At 45.0% G+C, this 21,480-nt stretch overlaps 4 protein-coding genes across 4 annotated transcripts; 2 read left to right on the top strand and 2 right to left on the bottom strand.

Moving 5' to 3' along the window:
• Nucleotides 1-255: 255 nt before the first annotated feature.
• Nucleotides 256-1,479, bottom strand: MGE1 (Mitochondrial matrix cochaperone). Its single transcript, XM_058500816.1, has 2 exons — nt 1,157-1,479; nt 256-1,048 (listed from the first exon to the last, which is right to left on the bottom strand). The coding sequence occupies exons 1-2, from the start codon at nt 1,418-1,420 to the stop codon at nt 599-601; spliced, it is 714 nt and encodes a 237-aa protein (XP_058349633.1). The 5' UTR covers nt 1,421-1,479; the 3' UTR covers nt 256-598.
• Nucleotides 1,480-2,662: 1,183 nt separating this feature from the next.
• Nucleotides 2,663-3,329, top strand: ONS95_007315 (uncharacterized protein; the record flags this gene model as incomplete). The annotated part of the gene is made up of 3 exons (XM_058500815.1): nt 2,663-2,756; nt 2,834-2,940; nt 3,018-3,329. 3 exons carry the CDS (start codon nt 2,663-2,665, stop codon nt 3,327-3,329), a joined length of 513 nt encoding a protein of 170 aa, XP_058349632.1.
• Nucleotides 3,330-3,803: 474 nt separating this feature from the next.
• ONS95_007314 (uncharacterized protein) lies at nt 3,804-10,252 on the bottom strand. Its single transcript, XM_058500814.1, has 7 exons — nt 10,005-10,252; nt 9,470-9,840; nt 8,908-9,406; nt 8,708-8,861; nt 7,248-8,662; nt 4,683-7,196; nt 3,804-4,637 (listed from the first exon to the last, which is right to left on the bottom strand). Exons 1-7 carry the CDS (start codon nt 10,005-10,007, stop codon nt 4,254-4,256), a joined length of 5,340 nt encoding a protein of 1,779 aa, XP_058349631.1. The 5' UTR covers nt 10,008-10,252; the 3' UTR covers nt 3,804-4,253.
• A 1,214-nt stretch (nt 10,253-11,466) lies between these two features.
• ONS95_007313 (uncharacterized protein) lies at nt 11,467-14,392 on the top strand. The gene is made up of 4 exons (XM_058500813.1): nt 11,467-11,661; nt 11,711-13,071; nt 13,119-13,281; nt 13,332-14,392. The coding sequence occupies exons 1-4, from the start codon at nt 11,616-11,618 to the stop codon at nt 13,430-13,432; spliced, it is 1,671 nt and encodes a 556-aa protein (XP_058349630.1). The 5' UTR covers nt 11,467-11,615; the 3' UTR covers nt 13,433-14,392.
• Nucleotides 14,393-21,480: the final 7,088 nt, after the last annotated feature.

Genomic DNA, 21,480 nt, shown 5'->3' with positions numbered 1-21,480 from the left:
TGTTGTCTCATCATTGTGTTTGGGTTTCCTGCTTGTTTTCTCTTCTGTTTGTTTTCTTTTGGCTCGCACCACGCCAATATTTCTTCTCATTCCTGTCATTTGCTCTGTCTCTCAGGAGAGATACCAAGCAACAGATTTTTGCCCTGTCTAGCAGATCTTGTTTCGAGGCTCAGGTACTCGTCAGGCTCTCAGCAGACAGAGGCAAATCTGAGGACACGACGGGAAAGATGGACCACAATTCATATGAGAGGAAAGACAGTGGCATAATAAATGACTTGCAGCATGGCGAAAGAACGCACATGCAGATTTTGTACATTAGATAATAAGATCGTCATAAACCCATCCCTGAGTCTACAATTCCCGCATGCTATGAAGGAAGCCTTGCAAACCCTATACAATGCAAGCCAGCCTTTTCTACCGCCATGGAGAGGAGCAGTGAGTTGTGTCATACACCAATATCGAACATTGAATCCAACGCCTTCTTTTCCTCCTACTCATACATATACAGAAGATCCCACCCCATGAATGACGCCCAAGATGCCAGACAAATTTGTTTCGTACAAGTTCTCTCCCCATTCTTACAAGCAGATGGAGAAGTCTATGAATTCTTCACCACGCCAACCTTGGCAGCTCGCAGTATCCTCCCATTAAGCTTAAATCCCTTCTGCTGCGTCAAGAACACTGTATTGTCCTCCTTCCCTTGCATAGGCGTCATGAATGTCGCCTCATGCTCATTCGGGTTGAACTTTTCGGCCTCAACACTTGGATCGAATCGTTCCAGTCCATGCTTCTTCAAGGTATTCATCAAGATGTTCTCAGTCATCTTCAACCCATCGTACAGCGCAAGCAGATCCTTGAGGTGCTCATTCTTCTGATCTGCATTGAGCTTCTCTTCAGGAACCATGGCAAGTGCGCGGTCGAGATTGTCGACGCTTTCGACGAGGTCTTTGGCAAACTTTTGAATCGCAAAGTCTTTCGCGGATTGCATGTCCCGTTTAGTTCGTTCTTGGAGATTGCGGAATTCAGCGACGGAGCGGAGGTATCTATCCTACAAAGCAGCGTATTAGCATTGATCCTTCGCTCCAAACCAATTCCAAGTCCACATCAATGCCCATTCGGCAGAACTGGTTGACAAGTGAACAGTGGCGCAGCTAACCTTCAACTCCAAAATCTCCTTATTCTTCGCCTCCAATTCCTTCTTCGCCGGATCCTCACCCTCACTCTTCTCATCCTTCTTTACGTCCTCATCTTTCTTCGCTTCCGGCTCGGAGCTATACCATCTTATTGCCGCCTGCCGCGATACTCCCAGCGCAGTGGGCGCGGGTCTGAATTGGGGACGGGCGAGGGATGTTCGTGGTGCTGCTGAGCGGACGCTGGAGCTCAGGACTCTGGATTGGCGAAGGAGGGTTCTTTGGATCATGGTTGGATTGTGAGGTTTGTGATTTGAAGGGATCGTGTGATGGTGTTGTGTTGAGGCTGGTGATGATGTCCGAGGAAGCTTCTGGGAAATAATTTTTTGAGAAGGGCTTAGCGTGCAGGGGGCGGCTACTTCCGGGTCGGGATGAGACGACGACATTCCTTTGAGGTCGGTCTTCATCAGCAAGACGCAGTAGTGCAAAACAATTTACATGAATCTAGAGGATATATTTCTTATTGAATCTACACTTGGTAATACTGTCTATCTGCTGAGTTGCTGAAATACGTATAGGTACCTGGCTGCCTAGACTTGTTTGCCTCCCATGGCCAAGTCCAAAGTAAAGCGTGTAGCTTCTATGCGAAAAATTTGGGACAGACATTTGCTAACTTGATTTACTATTTGGTTTCCGAGTCTTCCTGTGCAGTTAGAGATCCGAGTTGTTTTCATACATAGATTGCTGTCTTTGGAGTGTCTTTTCTCTTGTTGGTTTTGCATCAAGAAGCAAAGTCTTATACATATAAAACCGAACCATTTTTGGAGGATATTTTAAATTAGCACCTGCTTCTATCTCATTCGACCGATTGAATCAATTTATTTTTTCAAATTGTGTTATCATGCAAGGGCAAACGATATCTGTCTTATAGTGCCAAGTCTGATAGCACTTCCTGGAAGCCAGGACTCTACGCATCTTTTCTTTTGATTTGACTGTCGAACCTTTTCACTTGGAAATATCAAATCTACACCCAAAATTCCAAACCATGATTTTGTGCCTGTCAAAGATACAAGAGAAGCTGCGTCGCAAGTTGACAGACATTCCAGAGTCGGCTGCTGCTTGTGACTTCATATCAGAACATATCTGACAGGACTCAAACTTCAACAAGTCAGGTATAACCTATGACAATATCCCTTAAAGTTGTTCGGAATTGAGAATTCCAACTCAAACAGAACTGTCGCTTCTGGCTCACTGATCCAATCTCCGCTCGCGGACACTTCCCAGTTACCGAGTCCACAATGAGTACACTTGGCCTGAAAGACTCAAACTGAACCAATTTCGATTCACGCAATGAGATGAATTCAGATTGCGTGGGTCTTGGCAGAATCGTGTCGCTCTGTAATTATATCTCTCGCTACAGCCCACATCCATGCGACCTATCACAACAAACAACGCCAAGTTCAGACGCAACACGCACTTGAAGCAAATCACAGACCATCCAATCCCAACACACCACCTACAAGCTTTCAATCATGATTCCCACGGTACCAGATACTCCTCCTGATAGCCCAAACTTCCCCCCAACAGTGCAACTGGCCGCGATGTCGGTCTCGGGAAACAATGAAAGTGAGTTCTTCGACTATTCTACCTCAGTGCAGCAGCCTCATGCCTTGCTACAAAAATTCTAAAGCCTTCTTATTTAGACGATAAGCCAGCTGGTGCTCCTAGCATAGAGGTCTCTGGTGACTCTGCAGGTACCCCACGCAAGCATCGACCTTCTCCCCTTCACGTCCAATCCGAAGCTGAGAAGGTGAGTTACATTCACACTACCCACTTACCCCTTCCTCCCAATCTCAACCAACCTAACCACTCATCTCACTATCACAGTTTCCCTGTTTTCTCCCAGCCCCAAAACCAGTCCCCAAATCCAAGAGTCTCACGGAAGCCGAGATCAAATCCGAAGTCCTCAACGACACTCAAGTCGCCGCGATCGCCACACAACTCCAATACGATGCACCACCCTTGTCCCTCGAGGAAGCTCGTCAACGCCGAGAATCGATCAAAGATGAGCGGAAGAAGTCAATAGATTTCATTCGTCGTCGTACAATGTCCCGTGCAAGTACCCTTGGCCGGCCGAACCTAGAGGCGTTGAATGAGCCGAAGTTTGACCAGGTTGCTGAGGGTGAGAAGAAGGAGTAGCGGGTGTGATAACCTGGGTGAGAGGAAGGGTTGGTATGAAAATGGACCGAGATTGTGATGGCGTTTAGGAATCATGAACGAACTGGGAAGGAATGGTTTGGTCTGATTTGGTAAATACCCTAGCGTTCATGAAAATAAAGCAATATTTGACTCTTGAACTTGAACGCTGTGCCCAAGTTGTTTTTAGTCTGACATGACCTAAATAACGCATCCCTATTATATTTGCTTCCAGAAAGAGTGGCATGAGTCCTTCGAGTCAACGTTTGTCCGAGGCTCAAACAGCATTTTTGAAGCTCAAGCATTTATTTTACCCCGAGATCCGAATCAATCGTGATTCAAGGCGCTTCTTCACCACATGAACAGCTTCAGAACTGTTTAAAGACCGGAATTCTCCGTTGTGTCGACTCCTTGGTCAGTGGCTTCCTAAATGTCACGTCGGAAAACTCACTCATCCCACACAGCATTTGATTGAGAGCTTTTATTGTCTAAAATTTTTGTATCATAAGCTACGAGATAGGAAACTCTCCCTCAGAATATCATACACGCCCCAGCTATCCATTCGCATGATCATCAAAACCGCTGAAAGAGAAACCGTCACTCTTCCATCCATTATCATTGAAAGCCACCAACAGCGAACGAAAGCAAATCTTCAACTACGAGTCTGAACCCGAAATTTTTTAATCTACCCTGAAGCAACCCCAATGTCCAATTGAACGCCAACCAACGTATGTACGCAAGAAGCGAAAGAAAATAAGACCAAAGGCAAGTTTGGGTATCTTTCGCTGTAAACTTCGTGGAAGGGCCCAATAGCGCCAAAGAAAGGAGAGGCATATCGTCGTTTCGTAGGAAATTTGAGAACCAGGTTACCCAATTGGAGAATCCAGAAGGGACACCAAACAAAGCAAAGCCTTGCGAAGTTCAAGATTAAGGTGTCAATCCAACAGTGAGTAGGCGTCCTTCTGTGTAAACAGCACTGTGCCAGTACTGGAGAACACCAAGACGACTCTCGTAGCTCCAGATGGTAGGTTCAATCTGCTTAAAGGAGAGCTGGACGTCCATTGGGTGCTCATCATCTTTGAATATAACACCAAACTCCTTGAAAAATTGCGACTTGAACTCCTTCATGACGACTTCGAGCGGCTCGATGGCTCCGAAGCTGTTGAAGTGAAGCGGATCCATGAGGACGAAGCGCAAGATACTGTAGAGGAAGTGACTGATATTGAAGTCATGAGTAACCAGGGCGACATTCAGAGCACGGGTGATCATAACCTTGTACCCAGTTCCGTCGTTGAGAGGGAATTTGACAGTCTAAATACGTTAGCTACGTACAGAATAATGTCGAGGTAAACCTACACAGATGACATGAGACCGGGACAGATTTTGACCAGTATAAGAAGCTTGAGACTTAAAGACGTGGTACTCTCCAACTCTCGCGCGGTCTTTTGATGGCAAGATTTGAGTCCAATCAACGCCCGGCCACTTCTTCAAATGAGCAGCGCGGATATCAGGAACGTCACCGTACTTGTAGAACATGGCAAAAATCTTCTGGCGGTACTTCTCTGCAGAGTCCGGCAAGTAGTAAAGGTTGTTGAGCGGGAAGGTTTCCATGTGGTATGTGGGGCCGAAGTCGGTGGCCACGTTGCTGGTATATGGTGGAGTATGACGACAAACCTGGCTGTGATCCCAAGAATCCGCCAGAAGGCAAGCCTTGGAGCAATAGAATGGATGGCCAGAAATGACACCGCACAGTGGACAGAAGTGAAATGGATTTGCCGCGGTGGGGACCGTGAACTTCTCACAGAAGGTGCACTTGGTTGGAGGATTATGATCACCTTCTTCCTCTGAATCAACCTCAGAGCCGACAGAAGCCTCAGGGATTGGTGAAAGACCTTGATTAACCATGCCACCTTGTGTACCCAGGTCCGTTCCCTTACCCTTCAATTCAACTCCAAGGGATGGAGTGCTTGACGATCCTTGTTGACCTCCCTGGTGAACAACGTATCCAGTTGTCTGCTGAGGGGCATAGGCAGCTGGTGGTGGGTGGCTGTGAGAGCCTTGGCCAGTGTTGAAGTTGGCTTGACTAGAACGACCAGAGCTGTGGCCAGAGCGACCTTGGATAGTATTGGATGCGGGAACAGCAGCTGAGTTACCATATAAAGATCCAGAGTGAGTACATTGGTGATGACTTTGACCCGGGAGATTGGAGGTCTCGGCTTTGTGTCTGAACATTGTAACCACATTACCGTCTTTATTGAGGTAAGGTTCACCATTGTAGCTCTCTGGAGAAGCAGGAGTGAGCATCAAATCGGTTCGGGGAGTGACGTCTACCTCGGGAGATGCACGAGAATCTCGCTGCTCAGCTTCATCAGTGCTCGAGGAAATGACAGAAACGTCAGGATCCTTCTGTTGAGCATCGGGTTCCTTTTCAGTGCCTTCGGTAACAAAGGGATCGTCGCTAACAGTAGATGAGCTTGCAGCAAGGATCGGAAGCTGTCCAAAGGGTATGACTCTCTGTTCACTGGCATGACCGGTTGAGATGCTACTGCGACGAAAAGGTGACTGAACGCCATTAAGGTTATCATCATCTCTAGCATTGTCCACAGAGCAACGACGTTTCTTGAGATATCCAGGCTTGGTGGGAGACACCAAATCGGCCCAGGCAAGATCGGTAGGGACTGGAGCCAACTTTGAGCTCGTGTCCTTGAAGTCTGGCTTCTCAGCAATTTTAGTAGCTGGCTGTTCTTGGGCAAGAGCTGGGTTGACCTCGCTGACGGCCTCAGCGGCTGGTGCGACGTTCTCAATAGATGCCTTTTTGACTGGGATACCTTGCGAAGTAGTACCACGGCTTGGTACATACATGGACGACGCAGCTTCGTCACTGACCGGCGGGTTCTTAAACTCGGTCGTTAGTGCCTTCGCAGAAGCTCGACCAGAGCTCGATCCCTTGCCCTTGAGGTGTTTGAGCTTATGAGTTGTCTTCTTGTTGGTATCCCCAGTCGCAGCTTCGACGCCCACAGGTGGCGTTGATGAATTTTCAGTACGAGAAATCTGAGTCTTGGTACTACCAAGCTTTGCATCGGCCTTGCCCTTTCCCTCGGACTGCTTGGAGGGTCCTGTAGCTGCTGAGTTCACCTCGGACTTGGTGTCAGACGAGGCGGCAGTCTTGGACTTGCCTTTACACTCCTTTGACGCGGTAGCACAATTGGACGTAGTATTCGTAGAAGACGGCGTTCCTTGACCTTTTGAGTTGTTTACAGAACACTTGGAGTCGGCCTTTGGAATTGCATTGTCGACCTGAGAATCAAGAGCAATCTTTTCAGTAGCAGCTGGAGCAGTTGGCTTTGAATCTACGGGCTCGTCAATTTGAAAGCCGGTGACAGTATTATTGGTGCCAAAAACGGATGCCTCCTCAGTTGGCGCACTGAGCTCTGAGGTGACGACACGGCAGGTATCTTTAGTAATGGTAGGCGTGCCCTTGCCCTTGCCAGCTTGTACGACAGACTCTGGAACTGCTGGCTTAATTGCACCTTGGACGATCGTGGAAGACTTGTCTTTGCCCTTTGTTGACTCTGCTGCGTCGTTGGCAACATCCAAACCCGCAGCAGTACGAGTCTTTCTGGGTGGAGAAGCTCCATACAGATCCTCAGGGTCTGTATCGATCTCCTCAGCAAAAGGCGTAGGTGTCACAGTGCCATGAGCCACATTAGGGACAGCAGGGGTAACGAGAGCAACTTGCTTTGCAGAAATCGCCAATTCAGGTACGGAGATAGACTTCGAATCATGAGTATCCTTGCCTTGAGCCTTACTATTGTCTGATACAGGCGTGGGCATGGCAGGATATTCATCAGGGTCGAAGATTCGGATATCCTTTGGTGGATTGAGAACAAGCCTCGCAGTAGGAGCAGTAGGAGCGCTTACAAATTTCGGTCCTTGCTGGGGACGTGGATGACTGACTTCGGCAAGAGAAGTTACGGCCTTTGAACCACCCTTAGTGGTAGTTGACTCGTTCACCTTGGGCTTTTGAGCAGTACGAGGCTTGACTGTCTCCCAAGCACCAGCTTCACCATCCGTGGGTAGGCTGATACCGAGAGCATCAGGACTCAGTACAGGGCATGGGGTAACAGAAACTTGGGCAGGGTTCTTGTTTGACTTCTTTTCAGACTCTTCCGAATCAGAAGCGCTGTTTTTGGTAGATTGACCTTGAGAGACCGCTGAAGTGGACTTGGAGGTCTGGACATCGTTTACTTTGCGAGATGAAGCAGGAAGAGTGTCATCAGAGACGTCAGTACTTTGATCTTTCTTCTTCTTTCTATTCTTCTTGCCCTTTCCATCCGGTGGGACAAGAGACGAAACAGAAGTCGTAGGCTGAGTAGTCGATGGAGCCGAGCTTGAGGGCACTTCAACAACAAACTCGGTAGATGGTTGTTGTGTAGCCGCGTTCGTAGCTACTTCGGGGACGTTCTCGGCCTCAATGGAGTTGGTAGCCGTGGCATCAGACGTTGATGGTTGTAAGATTGTCGACGATTCTCCAGCAGAAGTATTGACACCTCCAGAACCAGCAGCAGTCTTGCGCTTCTTGCTCTGTCCTTTGCCCTTGGATTTCTTTGACTTGGTAGCGCTGCTGATTTTCTCAGGGGCTGCCTGAGACTTCGCGGGTTGCGTATTGGAGCCCAAGTCTTCTCCGACTTTTTCGGGAGCATGACTGAAATCCTGAACGGGCTCATTCGTTTCGCCTTCGCCGACCTCTGTGGTGCTGTCGCCATCGTTATCATCCCGACACATGCTGTAACTGCCATCCAGTCTGAAGCCTGTTACTTCACGGATGGTGATGTCTGCATCTTCGATGGCCTTTTCTGCTTTGGCGAAATCTTGTTCAGCCTTTGCAATGATCGCATGATAAGTGTTCCACCAAGCCTTGCGTCTCACTGCCTGGCGCTTCTCGCGGTCTCTGGGGGCTTGTTGAGTACCTCTCTTGCCAGTACTTCGCTCGTGAGCTCTCAGCTTCTCCTTGGTGTCCGCATAACTTGAGTGACGACACACGCGCAGATTACCACTCATTGTTGATCTCTTCTCGTTGTAGACTTGCTCTAGGTGGTCCGAGATCAACACATCCTGCAGGAACAGCTGGAATGCCTCGTCGTGTAGGGGCTTACTAGCAATGACCTTGGCTCTGTCACTGCGACCATTTTCGTAAATACGGAATTCCTTGGGAATGGCATCTGGAGAGTTAGGAAGAGATTCGACGTTCTCAGGAACCTCTTCACCCCTATAGAAAGCGTAGGCAATCTTGGCAAGGTCGGCACTGGTCGAAACAGGAGGGAGTTCAAAGATAGCTACCAATATTAGAGGTGATATCAGATGAGGGCAAAGCAACTCACAGCATAGCTCAAGAAAAGCGAGTTTTCTCATCAGTGTTTCAGCCAAGATGAAGCTTCTAGCTGCGATGGAGGTTCCTTGCAGGTTGAATGGGACAATAGGCGTATTTTGTAAGCCGAGACGTTCAGAACGAGAGTAGATGGTGAAATCACAACCCTAGTCTTTGTCAGAACAATCAAAGTCTATATGATGGTGAACTTACGATTGCCCAGTATTTAGGCTGATCACGGATCTTCTCAAAGCTTCTATTGACCACTGCAGCTTGCTGACTCTTTTCAATAGCCAGCTGGGTCTGCAAAATTTGCTCTGTAACGAGCTTGTAGCTGTAGACTGAGAAGAGTCCTAGGTCGCGAGTTTTGGGCTTGTCACCTGTAGGCTCATCTCCAAATGCCTCCTCAAGGTTCTTCTCGATCATCTTTGGCTCCCTTGGAACCGCTAAGGCAGGCTTGTTCTCCATGAAGTGCGGATTGGTCTCAGCATTGCTGATTTGACGAATCGCCCGAGACTCATCCGTCCAGGGATGATACATCTCATCAGGTATGACGAACAACTGAAATCTGCGGTTTGCTATTGCAAAGTTAGTCGCAAGCTGGAAAATTCGCATCGGCATCTTGTTGCAGGTGTGGGTGGATATTTCGCTGGAAGATGATGTCGTACCGTCAAGATCAAGCACCCAGAAGAGCTTCTGAAAGTCGAGGAAGCTACATGGCGTCAGCATTTGGGTCTTGGTGGGCAGAGATAGGTAAGGGGTTTGGGTTACTTACTCGCAGTCTCGTTGTATGAGCTGATTTCGATTTCTTGGGGGCGAAGGAGAACGAGCGAGTGCCACAAGAGGACGCTTGGAGATCACCTTGTTGCGGGAACGTGTAGGTCGAGCAGGTAGATCGTCGTCTTCAGATGAAGAGTACAGACGTGCACGACGAGGAGGTTGGTCGTCGTCTTCATATGAAGAATGCACGCGCGAGTTGACGTATGGATGGGAGTAGAATCGACTTTTGGGGATTGAAGGTGATAGATCGACAGGAATTGGAGGTATCGAAGGGATATCAAGACGCGGAGAATCACGCAGCGAGTCTACCAGCGCCTTGGGATGGCCTCTAGGCTGTTGCCGGTGCAACTGACCGTTGAAGCCCTTCTAGTTATGGTCAATAAGAGATCAGCGGCAAGTGGGAGGAGTTCTTGTGGTGTTTGAGAAGAGTTTGTGGGAGGGGAGAGTTGAGCGGAAGGAAAATAGGCGGGGGTTGCCAGTTTTGCGCAACTGGTAAGCTTGGGTCACAAGACACAAGCATTCGAACATACCATCTTGTCCTAATTGGAACAAAATCCTTTCGAATAAGTGGAAATTGTACAATAGAGGTGGTGATTTCGAGGTAGTGTGATAGATGGAGAGGGAGGATATTGAAGTTCAAGGACGGATTTGGTGCATAACACCTCGCTTCGAAAGGCGCTAATGTAGCTTTGATGTTTTCTTTTACAAGGCGTGACCTTATCGATAGGCAGCCAGACTGGTATTTTAAGAAGTACGATCTATTGTATTTCACAATTGGAAGTGGTTGCCATGAGCTTGAGTTTCAGTGGACATGAAATGCACCTTGCTGGTTCTGTCCGCTCGACAACACAACACAGAACAGTCTACATCTTTCTGCTGCTACCTTTGCATGTAGTAGAGCATCGCAGATTGTTCTGAGAGGACCATAGCTAGGGTACTGGGCTCGAATTGACCATTTGACGTGTTCTCGCCCAGCAGAAGCAGACAAATTGGTTAATCGTAGACAGCTCTACAAGGAATATTCTTCACTGAAAGTGCATTTTGAGGCCTTAATGAAAACATAGACGATATCCAAGTCACAGAGCAGAAAATGCGTTGTTCATTGAGTCCCAATCATCCGCGGTTTCATCTGAAAAGCACCCTGAGCCGCACAAACTATTGTGAGTTTGGTGCCTTTATGATGCTGGAGATGACTAGAAGTCTCCACGTAAAGTATCCCTGCCTAGCTGACGCAGAAAAACACTGTAAGCTGTTGAAATTATAGACATAGAAAGCATATCCAACACCAAAGAGCTCAAAAAGAAATCTAGCCATGCCTCAATCCTCACACGAGGCATCTTGTACGACTCAGATGTAGTGTATTGCTCTTTATTTTTCCGCTGGATTCCGTGGCTTTGGAATTCAGGGCCAAACAAATTTCCCAAGTAGAGTCAGGATCTGTTTCACGAAATCAGCAGGTTCAGTTCACATAATAAATGCTTTTAAGAGTACTCCTGTCCTTCTGTGAAGCTTTGGGTATGAATAAGAGGCAAAGAAGCAAAGAAGCAGAACGCAAGCAGAGAAGCAAGAACAGACAAATGACGGGGAAACAACAAGTCAAGACAGCAATGTAGAGACTAAAGTTGCAGTCAACCGCCCAAAACTAACAGATCTTTATAGCTTAACTGTAAGGCATTGATCATGTAGTAAATCTTTAGCCCATACATCTGCACCACTTATTCCATTAAATAGACGTGGAACCGTCTCCTCCGAGCCTTCCACAAAGTGCCTGCTTGACAAAACATGTCAAGGGCTAATCCATCGTTATTCAGCTCTGGGGGATACCGTAAATCTGTTTACCAGCAACATTTCAATAGAGGCTGTGATACTCTGGATGAGATGCCGTTCAAGGTCTGTCGTTAAATTGTGGAGGCTTCCGGATTGGGCTTAGTCGAGCGCAAGGCTTGTCATTCCATTCCTTTAAACTTGAAAACTGAGATCTGCAGTCTCGAAGCGCGTAAAACCTCGGACCCTCAATTCCTACCTACAACCTCGAGGTCTTGTATGTACTCTTCTCAGTCTTGCTTTCACACATTTGACGAGAACCTGCGATACTTCTCTGTTTGCGAGCGCTCTCTATTCAACTCCTCAAGCTTGTTACCATGGGGGACCAGCAACCAAATATCGCTGCTATTCTGGCTGCTCTGGGTATGCGCCGTGTGCTCAAACAATGAAAGAACCTGCTAACATCTTCAAGCTGCACAGAACAACAATGCGCCTCCAGCACAACAGCCTGCCTACCAACAGCCCCCTCCCCAGCAACAGCAGAATCCTTATGCGCCGCAGAGTAGCTATTCTCTGCCCCAACCCTCCAACTCTGGCAGTGTAGACCTGAGCAATATCAAACCTGTCAATTCTGGAACGGTTAGCATTGCTGAGGCAATAGCAAAGGCCAAGGCGATCGCTGCAGCGAAGGGCGCTCCAATCGGATCCTACGAGAGACCTCCTTCCTACGACCCAAACCCCCACCAAGGTGCTGGAAGACCATATCGAACATCAAGATCTCGATCCCGCTCCCCTCCTGCGCGCCGTGAAGCCTTCCGCGACAACTTCAACCCATACAGAGATGAAAGACGAAATGATAGAGCACCTGCCGCTCGTGACTACCGTGAGCGATCATTCTCCCCAGGTCCGAGAGGCAGAGGTCCTGCTGGCTTCTCTCCACAAGCCGGTGGCTATCGCTCTCCCCCAAGAGGAGGTGGTGATGACAGCGCTGTGGAGTCAATTCAAATCGAGTCGAACTTGGTGGGCTTGATCATTGGCAGACAGGGAGAGAATCTGCGACGTGTAGAGGCGGATACTGGGTGCAGAGTCCAATTCATTACTGGGCAGGACGAGACTGGACCTTACCGAGAATGCAAGATCACAGGATCCCGAGCAAACCGTGCAAAGGCCAAGGCAGAAATCAACCGCATCATAGACGACAGTGGCATGGCTGCAAATGCTCGTGCTGCTGCGGAGAGAGCTCGAGATGCCCCTCCAGTTCGTGGTGCTTCTCATCAACCTGCGTTGAGAGATGGAGAGGACAGCATGCAGATTATGGTACCCGACCGGACCGTGGGACTAATTATTGGGCGGGGTGGTGAAACTATTCGAGATCTTCAAGAACGGAGTGGGTGCCATGTCAATATTGTCGGCGAGCAGAAGAGCGTCAATGGCCTTCGACCAGTCAATTTAATTGGCTCGAGAGAAGCTGCAGCTCGGGCCAAGGACTTGATCATGGAAATTGTTGAGAGTGATAGCAAGACCAATAACGAAAAGCAAGGCCCACCCGCTAGGGCTACTGGTCGGGATGCTGGTCATGGTGGTGGGTACGGAAATGCAGCTCCTGGTGGAGGCGACACTAGCAATGACTCGATCTACGTTCCATCAGAAGCAGTCGGTATGATCATTGGCAAAGGCGGAGAGACAATCAAGGACATCCAGGCAACTACCGGTTGCAAGATCAACGTTTCACCAAAGCAGGCTGGAGAAACTGATCGTGAGATCGGCTTGGTTGGATCTCGAGATGCCATTGCAGCTGCAAAACGTGCTATTGAAGACAAGGTTGAAGCAGTCGTAAGTTTACTACTAGAAGATTACAGAGTCGCAATTAACTTGAACAGGCAGCAAAGACTGGTCGCGGAGGAGGTGGAGGTGGTGGAAATCGTAATGATTATGGCGATCGATCCTATTCCCAACCATCATATTCGCAACCCCAAGGTCAAAATCCGCAGCAAGCACCTCAAGCAGCACCGGCTGCAGGAGGAGAAGATCCCTATGCCGCATGTAAGACCATCACACATATTCTCAAAGGACGGCAACTAACCAAGATCCAGATGGCGGCTATCAAAACTATGTTGCTCTGTGGTACCAAGCAATCGCAGCCCAACAAGCTCAAGGAGGAGGTGATCCCTCGAAGCCACCTGGAACCTCGTAACTGACGACATGAAATGACCCGAATGCCGGACACGACGCCTGCTTGACTACATGACCCGCATGATTTTGCATATATTCCTGCCTAAGATTGCATTGAGACCATGATGTTGATATGGATCCATCTGACATGCCTACATGCACATCCTGACACTGGTACCATTTTCGTATTGGCGATGGCCGTCTGACTTGGCGATGATCGAGACTGACCCGACCTCATGCATTGAACTCTTGCTTGACATGATCTCAATACCGACGACTTGATACCATGACTTGCAAAGGGTGTTCAACTTTGCCACATGCTTGCTTGGATCAGACCAGATGAGTTGACACAGACACTTCAGAGACCTCAATTCTTCCGCTTTTCTTAATATTGCTGCTACGATAACCACTCGGATGAATCACAAGGCGCCTAAGCATACTATTGACTTTTGACAAACAATGCCTTGTCTTTGACGTTGCACTTACCGGACAGGAGGCTGATTGATAGCATTCTATGAGGAGTTCTTGGATTATGGATGGAAAATTGTAAGATAGTGAGTAGTTAGTTGACGAAAAAGCAGTGTCCTGAGAATTGTCTAGCCTGCTGCCAAAGAGCCTGGAGTCAGAATGTTGCCAGGCTTGAGATGACCCTAAAGGCTTTCACTTGCCCAATGCCGCTACAGCGGTGAAAAGATCATTGACTTGAACTTCTACTTGGGATTAAGTAGCTGAGTTTTAGATGTAAAATGAGCCTTTCAATAGTAATGCTTCATCCCAACACAAGATCCATTCCGCTTGAGCTTATCTCATAAATCAGACCCTCCTTTGGTAGTAATTCGTGCCACGCCCTACATATCCAGCCTTTAGCGTCTCGGTAAGCAAGTTAGTGTAAATTAAAGTAAATTAAAGTAAATAGGCTAATCAGATACTAGGGATAGGGCGAGCCTACGAATTCCCACCGGAGGGTCTAAGGGAAAATAGTAGTATTTTAGTAGTTTGCGCCATACTTTTAGTAAGGAACAGCTAATATCAAACCACTTACTGCGACATAGTACTTCTACCTCTTAACCACAACTAATTACAATTATTAAAAGTGCATTTAAAAGCTCTTTTCAACCTCTATCGATTATACTAAGCTTTATTTGTTATATTCAGCCCAAATCGCGCAATATTCCGACTTAAACACGATACCCGCTCATAGCGCTTCCGGTATAAGTAGCCCCTCCTCACTACTATCTTTACCCCTATTACATGAAGAACAACCGCCACTTGTGAGGCCTTATATCTCTAGCGAGCTTTCGAACCTCTTATCAAGTCTATTTAATATCTCCAGTGAGCTTTCGAACCTTCTATCAATTCCTCTACCTTATATCTCTAGTGAGCTTTCGAACCTCCTATCGAGTCTATTCAATATCTCTAGCGAGCTTTCTTTCCTACTGTCGACCCTACCCCGCCTATTCTACTATAATTCTAATAACAGCTCCAGTAGAGACTCTACCGATAGCTCCGATAGAGGTTCTAGTAGCGAATCTAATAGCAACTCTTAGAGAGACTCTAACAGTAACTCTAATTCTGCTGATACTATACGAGGAGGATTAGAGAATATATAATATTAGTAAGCTCCAGGTAGGATAAAGCTCTTAAAAGGATCCGTAGTAGAGCAGGTTTTTAAGGTTCTCGGGCACTACAAATAATCTCTTAGGAAGTTCCTTACCGCTTTTATTACAGAAGACGATCATACTTATAAGATACACTTACGATATATCCGTACAACTAAGCAGCGTCAGAAGATACTTCAACATACCTTAAACAATATCAGGCTAGCGTTTAGTTCTGTTCCTCTTAATTTACTACACTCGGAATTTAAGGCCTTATGTTAGACTCAGTACTTTAGGCCTTTTAATATCCAAGGGACAGACGAAAGGATAGATATAAAGCAGGGTTTCTTAAGTATAAACAAAGCAGCGCCTATCTAGTCTACCTTACTTTAGTCGTTACTTCAAAATAAGCGTACTTCGTAGAACACGTATAATTAAGGCTAAACCGCTTTATTAAGGTCTTTTCAAGGCACTACTATTATAATAACTAGTATACTCTCCTTTACACAGTCTAAGAAGCAGTCCAACTATATACAGTCCTACTTAGACTTATACCTTCTTAGATCTAGTATGAAACATTAAGTAGTTAAGGTCTTATTAGGTCTAAGTATATACTATTCGTACCAGACTAGAAATACTATAATAAAAGAACTCGCGGCCCTTACTAAAGTATATAATCAAACTCTCTTAACTTTTACATTCTCTTATAATTATGAGTACCTATCTACTATTAGCCTATTTACTTTAATTTACTTTCTAGGCGATAGTACGGGCTTGCTACGCTCTTTATTCTCAGTTATCCAGTTCTCGCGTCCTACTACGTCCTATCCTCTCATTAGCCTACTTACTTCAATTTACTTTTTAAGCGAGGGTATAAGCTCGCTATCCTTATTCTCAGTTACCCAGTTCTCAGTTCCTACTACGTCCTATCCTTCTATTAGCTTATTTACTTCAATCTACTTCTTAAGTAAAGGTACAGATATACCTCTACTATTTAGCTAATCGATTAGCTATTATATCTTACCTTCTTACTAGCTCACTTACTTCCATTTACTTCAACTTGCTTTTCGTTTATTAATTCTCTTCACCTAGACTATAAGACTAATATATACTATAGACTCGTCTCCCTCCGCTTAGTCGTAACCCCTAAAGTATTATTATCTATAATAACATCAACTTTCAAGATAATAAGCGGGATAAAGTCCTTAGTCACGTTAAGACTTAAGAGGCTATAACTACAGCTGCGATTATTATTTGCCTAGAGATACCAATTACGGGTCTAATATAATCAATATATAACCCTACGGTTCCTCTCGCCTGGAAAGATATTATATTTTCCCTTGGGATTAGTAGTCTTAATTATCCTTTACTCCTTAATATAGTCCTACCTTTACCGCCTAACTCGATATATCATTAATCTCTATCATAGTTTATTAGGAAGCGTATTACCCGGTTCTTAATCGTAGATACTATCCGAGATCTCTATCCTACCGTAGTACAAATAATATTCCAAGATAAGACGAGCTTATTTCCTTCCATACTAGAGCTCGATCTCCTTCCAGTCCGTAAGACAGAATACTACTAGTTTAGAGCTATATTCGAAAATAAGGGGACTCTTACTAGTACTATAGGAGTCTATAATAATATCTTCCAGCGACAGTTACACTTAGATCCAGATAAGGATTTTAAGTCTTAGCTATAGCTACTCTATAGAGATCAGCTCACTATATATCATATTCGCTTAGTTAAGGACGAATAACAGTACGCAGAGAAGACATATGATCGCCGTAATTAGCATCTCAATATCAGTACATAGTTCCATATCCAATATAACCTTGGGTTATCGTTAATACGTACACACTAGATAACAGCGCCTAGAACCAATAGAGGGGAGTATACTATTCTCAGAGATATGATATCTTAGGGCTGTACTATAATAGCTAGAGATAGTCCGAAGCACTACGTTCTAGACGCACTTCTCTCTTATAGCTTCAAAGCTCATATACTAGCTATTCTTTATATATTATTATCAAAAGATTATCATAGCAAATACACTAAGACCGACTTCAGCCGTCGCGAGGCTTATAACAATATCCTTTCTAGCCTTACGCCTAATACATTTCTAGCGCATATCAAGTCCATTCAGCTCCAGGCTTTCACTAGATTAGCATAGGATAGCAAACAGCTTAATAGTACTAAGCACAGAGACCCAGGGTTTACAACTATATATCGATACCTTCAGGAAATTAAACTGTTCCTTATAGTTAAGTGAGGAGTTAAGTATAGTGATATTAGCATGCTTCGTTATTATATAGACCCCTTAATTATCAATTTTCTTAGTACCTATTAAACTAACTACACATACAAGATATTCCACTACCGATAGCTACTTAAAGATAGTGTTTACACACCAGAGCTTCAGCGTGCTATACTTACATCTAGCCTAGTCAATTAGGAAAGCCGCAGAACTAGCTTTAAGCCTACCGACCTCTGCCTTAAGTATCTAAATAAAGTAATTAAGATTAAGATAAAGTATTACTAGAATTCTACTTATAATACTAATATTACTTTCAATCGTGTTTATACTACTAACACTACTATTCGTCATATACGAGTAATATTAGAGCGTTAATTTAGAGAGAACATACCAGGGGATCACACGTCTACTGATACTTCTAATAATATTTTTAATAAAGCAACAAGACTTATAATAGATAGTCTCTCTTAACCAAAGGCAGGGACCTTGCTAAATAGCTTATTTAAGTCAGAGGATATCCGCACAGTTAGCACAGGTCTATTAGTTAACTGAGTCGAGTATTTCAATTGCGTTTATACTTCTTAGGTGCAGAATAAAATAGTAACATACCTCGATAGCACTACTCGCGAGGAAGTAACAGGTACCGATTTAAGTAGAGAATTTGATACTAGCGATCAGGAGGATATTACTAATAATAAATCACTCGCGCATTATTTAACTATAGATAATAAAGTACCTAGGATAGAATAATATATTTATTATAGTATATCTAGTAGTAAGTACTTAATTCTAGAGGTTCGAAGTATCGGATATCAGCTAGTTAAAGTAAATAGAAGTAAGTAAGCCAATTAGATCGTATAGTAGCCGCGCCTAGCCTATAACTCTAATACTAATAAAGCAATAAGACATGGAATATAGGGCATCCTTAAGTAAGTTAAAGTAAATAAGCCAACCAGATAGCTTCGTTTCATATAGCTTAATCGACCCTTAATCGAAACCTCGCTCTATTTATAATACTCCCTTATAACAAACAATATAATTCTTACTTATATAGCTAGTTATAATATTCTAGTATTTAAAATCAGGTTTAGTAGTAACCAGGTAGGTAAATTAAAGTAAATTAAAGTAAATAAGTCAATTAACAACACTCACTTAGAGATTCTAGCTACAGATAGCCAGCGGTCTCTCACTGCTATTATAGTATACTAGTAGCAAACAATACAATACTCGTCTATAATAGTAAACAATCTCTATCCAAGGCAGCTCAAGTAAGTTAGAGTTAGTTAGAGTAAGTATATCTTTATTCCCTTCTCCTTTCTCTTCCTTCTTTTTTTCTCTAAGTCAAATCCCACATCAAATCACATCACATCACATCACAGCACCAGCACCAGCACTAGCACCAGCACCAGCACTAGCAACAGCAACAGCAACAACAGCAGCAACAACAATAACAATAATAGCAACAATACCTTCCCAAGCCTAAGTACTTTCGCACCAAGTCAATTTCCCGGTCTCGGAAGAGACTATTCTACGCCTCGCCCGCCCCCTCCCCAGAGGGACTACCAGACTTAGTAGTTTTTTATAAGTCAAAGAGCTCTCTTACACTTGAAGTCCATTACTTATATAATATAGTAGTGCCCCCGCTGCTACCCCCGCCCCAGCTCCAGCTCCTGCCCCCGCCCCAGCTCCAGCTCCTACCCCCGCCGCTGCTACCCCCGCTCCTACTCCTACTCCTGCTCCAGCTCCTACTACTACCCCCGCCCCCGCCCCCGCCCCCGCCCCAGCTCCAGCTCTAGCTCCAGCTCCAGCTCCTGCTCCTACTCCTACTCCGGCTCCTGCCCTAGCTCCGACTAAAGAGGAAGATAATAATAACTTTAGTAGTAGTAGTAGTAGTTAGGATAAGTAAGTTTACCTATATACCCTCTGACACTTTAGCAAGCGTTATTTAAGCGAGTATATTATTAATACTTAAAGTAGTAGCTTTAGTCTAAGTAGTAGGGAGGATAGGGATAGGGATAGGGATATAGAGATAGAGGATACTCCAGTTACGTAAGTATTATTAGAACTCCTTTTCCTATAATAAGTTCTGACCTATCTAAACACTTACTAACTTCTATAGCATAGCTATAGTTACAGCTATACTAGCAGCTATTAGTGCTATTCTATCCGCCGCTAGGTACGCCCAGCAGCAGGCTCCTGTATTCGCAAGAATACTATAGAGAGGTTAGGGACTTCCTAGCCGCGTAACTGTGGCTTAGGACCCCTCTCCTCCAACCGTAGTTAGAGCCTAGTAGTACAGAACGCAGCAATAGCTACAGGTTATAGCGGGCCCTGCCCAGAACCAGCTAGCCTATATAGTCAGAATCATAGAGACAGATTATAATGAGAGGGAGGTAGAGCCTTATAACTAGTACGCTAGTCACAGCTATAAGTATTAAAGGTATTCGTCCTTAGCTAAGAGCAAGATCTCTAATGCAAGAGACGCCTATACTCAGTGCCGAATCAAGCCGCATAAAAGGGGCTATTCGCTCTCGAATTATAGTAAGAGAAAGCCTAAGTCGAAGGGCTCTTTTGATCCGCTAGATAGACCAAAGTCCATCCTACTAAAGCCTCCGGGCCCAGGTAAAGGACCTAGATCCTCTAGTATACTAATCATAGTTTAAAGGTCCAGGGAATACTTAGGAATATACCCCGGGGATAGTAACCCTCGTAAACAACGCCTTACACTTATATATTTCTTTTATTGTTTTCTACACGCGTTACTTCATACGGGTTTCGGATCCCCGTCCCCCCAAAATAGCCCCTCAGGCTAGAGGCTTAGGAATATACCCCGGGGAGCGCAAACCTCGTGAACAACGCATTATATAAGGAGTTTATATTATCGTGCTCGTTCCCTCTACTAGCAGAGGTAGAAATACAATCGCTTCTCCTACCCTCACCATTAGACTCTCTTCTAGCTAACGTGAATATATCACACGTTTATAAGAAGCACTAAGAAGTATATACTTAACTATTACAATAACTAAAGATACAGATAAACAGGCATAGGATAATCTATCGGAAAAGCCAGAGCTAGAAGAATATCAGAACAAGCGAATTATATAGCTATATAATATAAGATATATATTATTCCAAGGAGATTAGTATAGAGAACAAGAGTAGATCGATATTATTATAGTCTAAAAGCGCCTAAGAACTCAGGCTTCCGCTTAACTACTTAGGCCCCCAACTTCTAAAAGAAGCCTACTGATAGAACTAATCCATAAAGGAAGGAAGCCTATCTTTAGAACCGATCTATCTATTAAGGAGTAGTAGACAACAGGGGAGGCTATAGTACTAAGGCCAGTATCAGGATTTAAGGCTACAGCTATCTGACTTAAATACAGCCTTACGCTTAGCACTAAACTAGAACACCCGTCCTATAGCTGCTGAAGTCTAGGCTCCGGTACACTATGCTATATCCCTTTACGATCTCTATCTATTCAAGAATAGACAGATATCAGGATATAGACCTAAGTCTCTCGGTCCTACTGCTTCCTTATCTAATCGACACTTATCCGTTTAAGGGAATATAAGTAAGTAAGCTCACAAGTATACCCTAAGGAAGAGGAGATCGACTAGACTATCTGTTAGGAAGCAGAGGTAGTTTAAGATAAAGTAATTAGCGTATACACACCAAGCATATCTAGAGACAGTTAGTTACTTAGTCCCACCCTATGTTCAGACGTCTTAGGCGAGGTAGGCCAGCCTATTAATAGCCATATCAAAACAAATAGAGTAGGTAGATCTGATCAAGGCCTTCTGCTATAAGCCTGTCGCGATTAGTCCTTAGATAGGACCAGTCTCCTTAATAGCAATCGGACGATTCAATCAAGGTTACGAGGGACTAGTCCATATTATCCTAGTCCAGGAGGAATAAGGGCCTATTCCTTTGCTAGGCAACCAGGGCCCTTAGCTGCCCCCTATACTTAAATATCAGTATTAATAGTTAGCTCACGATAGTATAGCAGTATAATAATATAGGACAATAGATAATAGGTCAAACAAGTCATAACAATCAAGTCACAGCGATACGTCTTACAGTGCGGCTAGTATAGAAGCTAGCCCCCGGCGCAGCATATGTAGATAACCTATATCGCGCTTATTAGCTATTACTAGAAACACAAGAGTAACAAATAGGAAAAAGAGATAATAATTATCTAGTGTAGAAAAAAA

The sequence above is a fragment of the Cadophora gregata genome (assembly GCF_030347475.1).
Source record: "Cadophora gregata isolate MNR1 chromosome Unknown scaffold_19, whole genome shotgun sequence".
Taxonomy (NCBI): Eukaryota; Fungi; Ascomycota; class Leotiomycetes; order Helotiales; family Ploettnerulaceae; genus Cadophora; species Cadophora gregata.
This window is presented reverse-complemented; position numbering and strand designations above follow the sequence as displayed.

Excerpts from the sequence above, each read along its gene's own strand:
- MGE1 (XM_058500816.1), bottom strand. The coding sequence starts at position 1,420 with ATGATCCAAAGAACCCTCCTTCGCCAATCCAGAGTCCTGAGCTCCAGC. Across the intron at positions 1,049-1,156 it reads AGGAGATTTTGGAGTTGAAG|GATAGATACCTCCGCTCCGT; the intron begins GTTAGCTGCGCC and ends GCTGCTTTGTAG.
- ONS95_007314 (XM_058500814.1), bottom strand. Across the intron at positions 9,407-9,469 it reads CTCATACAACGAGACTGCGA|CTTCCTCGACTTTCAGAAGC; the intron begins GTAAGTAACCCA and ends GACGCCATGTAG. Across the intron at positions 7,197-7,247 it reads CCCAGCAAGGACCGAAATTT|GATATCCGAATCTTCGACCC; the intron begins GTAAGCGCTCCT and ends AATCCACCAAAG.
- ONS95_007313 (XM_058500813.1), top strand. The coding sequence starts at position 11,616 with ATGGGGGACCAGCAACCAAATATCGCTGCTATTCTGGCTGCTCTGG. Across the intron at positions 13,072-13,118 it reads AAGACAAGGTTGAAGCAGTC|GCAGCAAAGACTGGTCGCGG; the intron begins GTAAGTTTACTA and ends TAACTTGAACAG. Across the intron at positions 13,282-13,331 it reads AGAAGATCCCTATGCCGCAT|ATGGCGGCTATCAAAACTAT; the intron begins GTAAGACCATCA and ends ACCAAGATCCAG.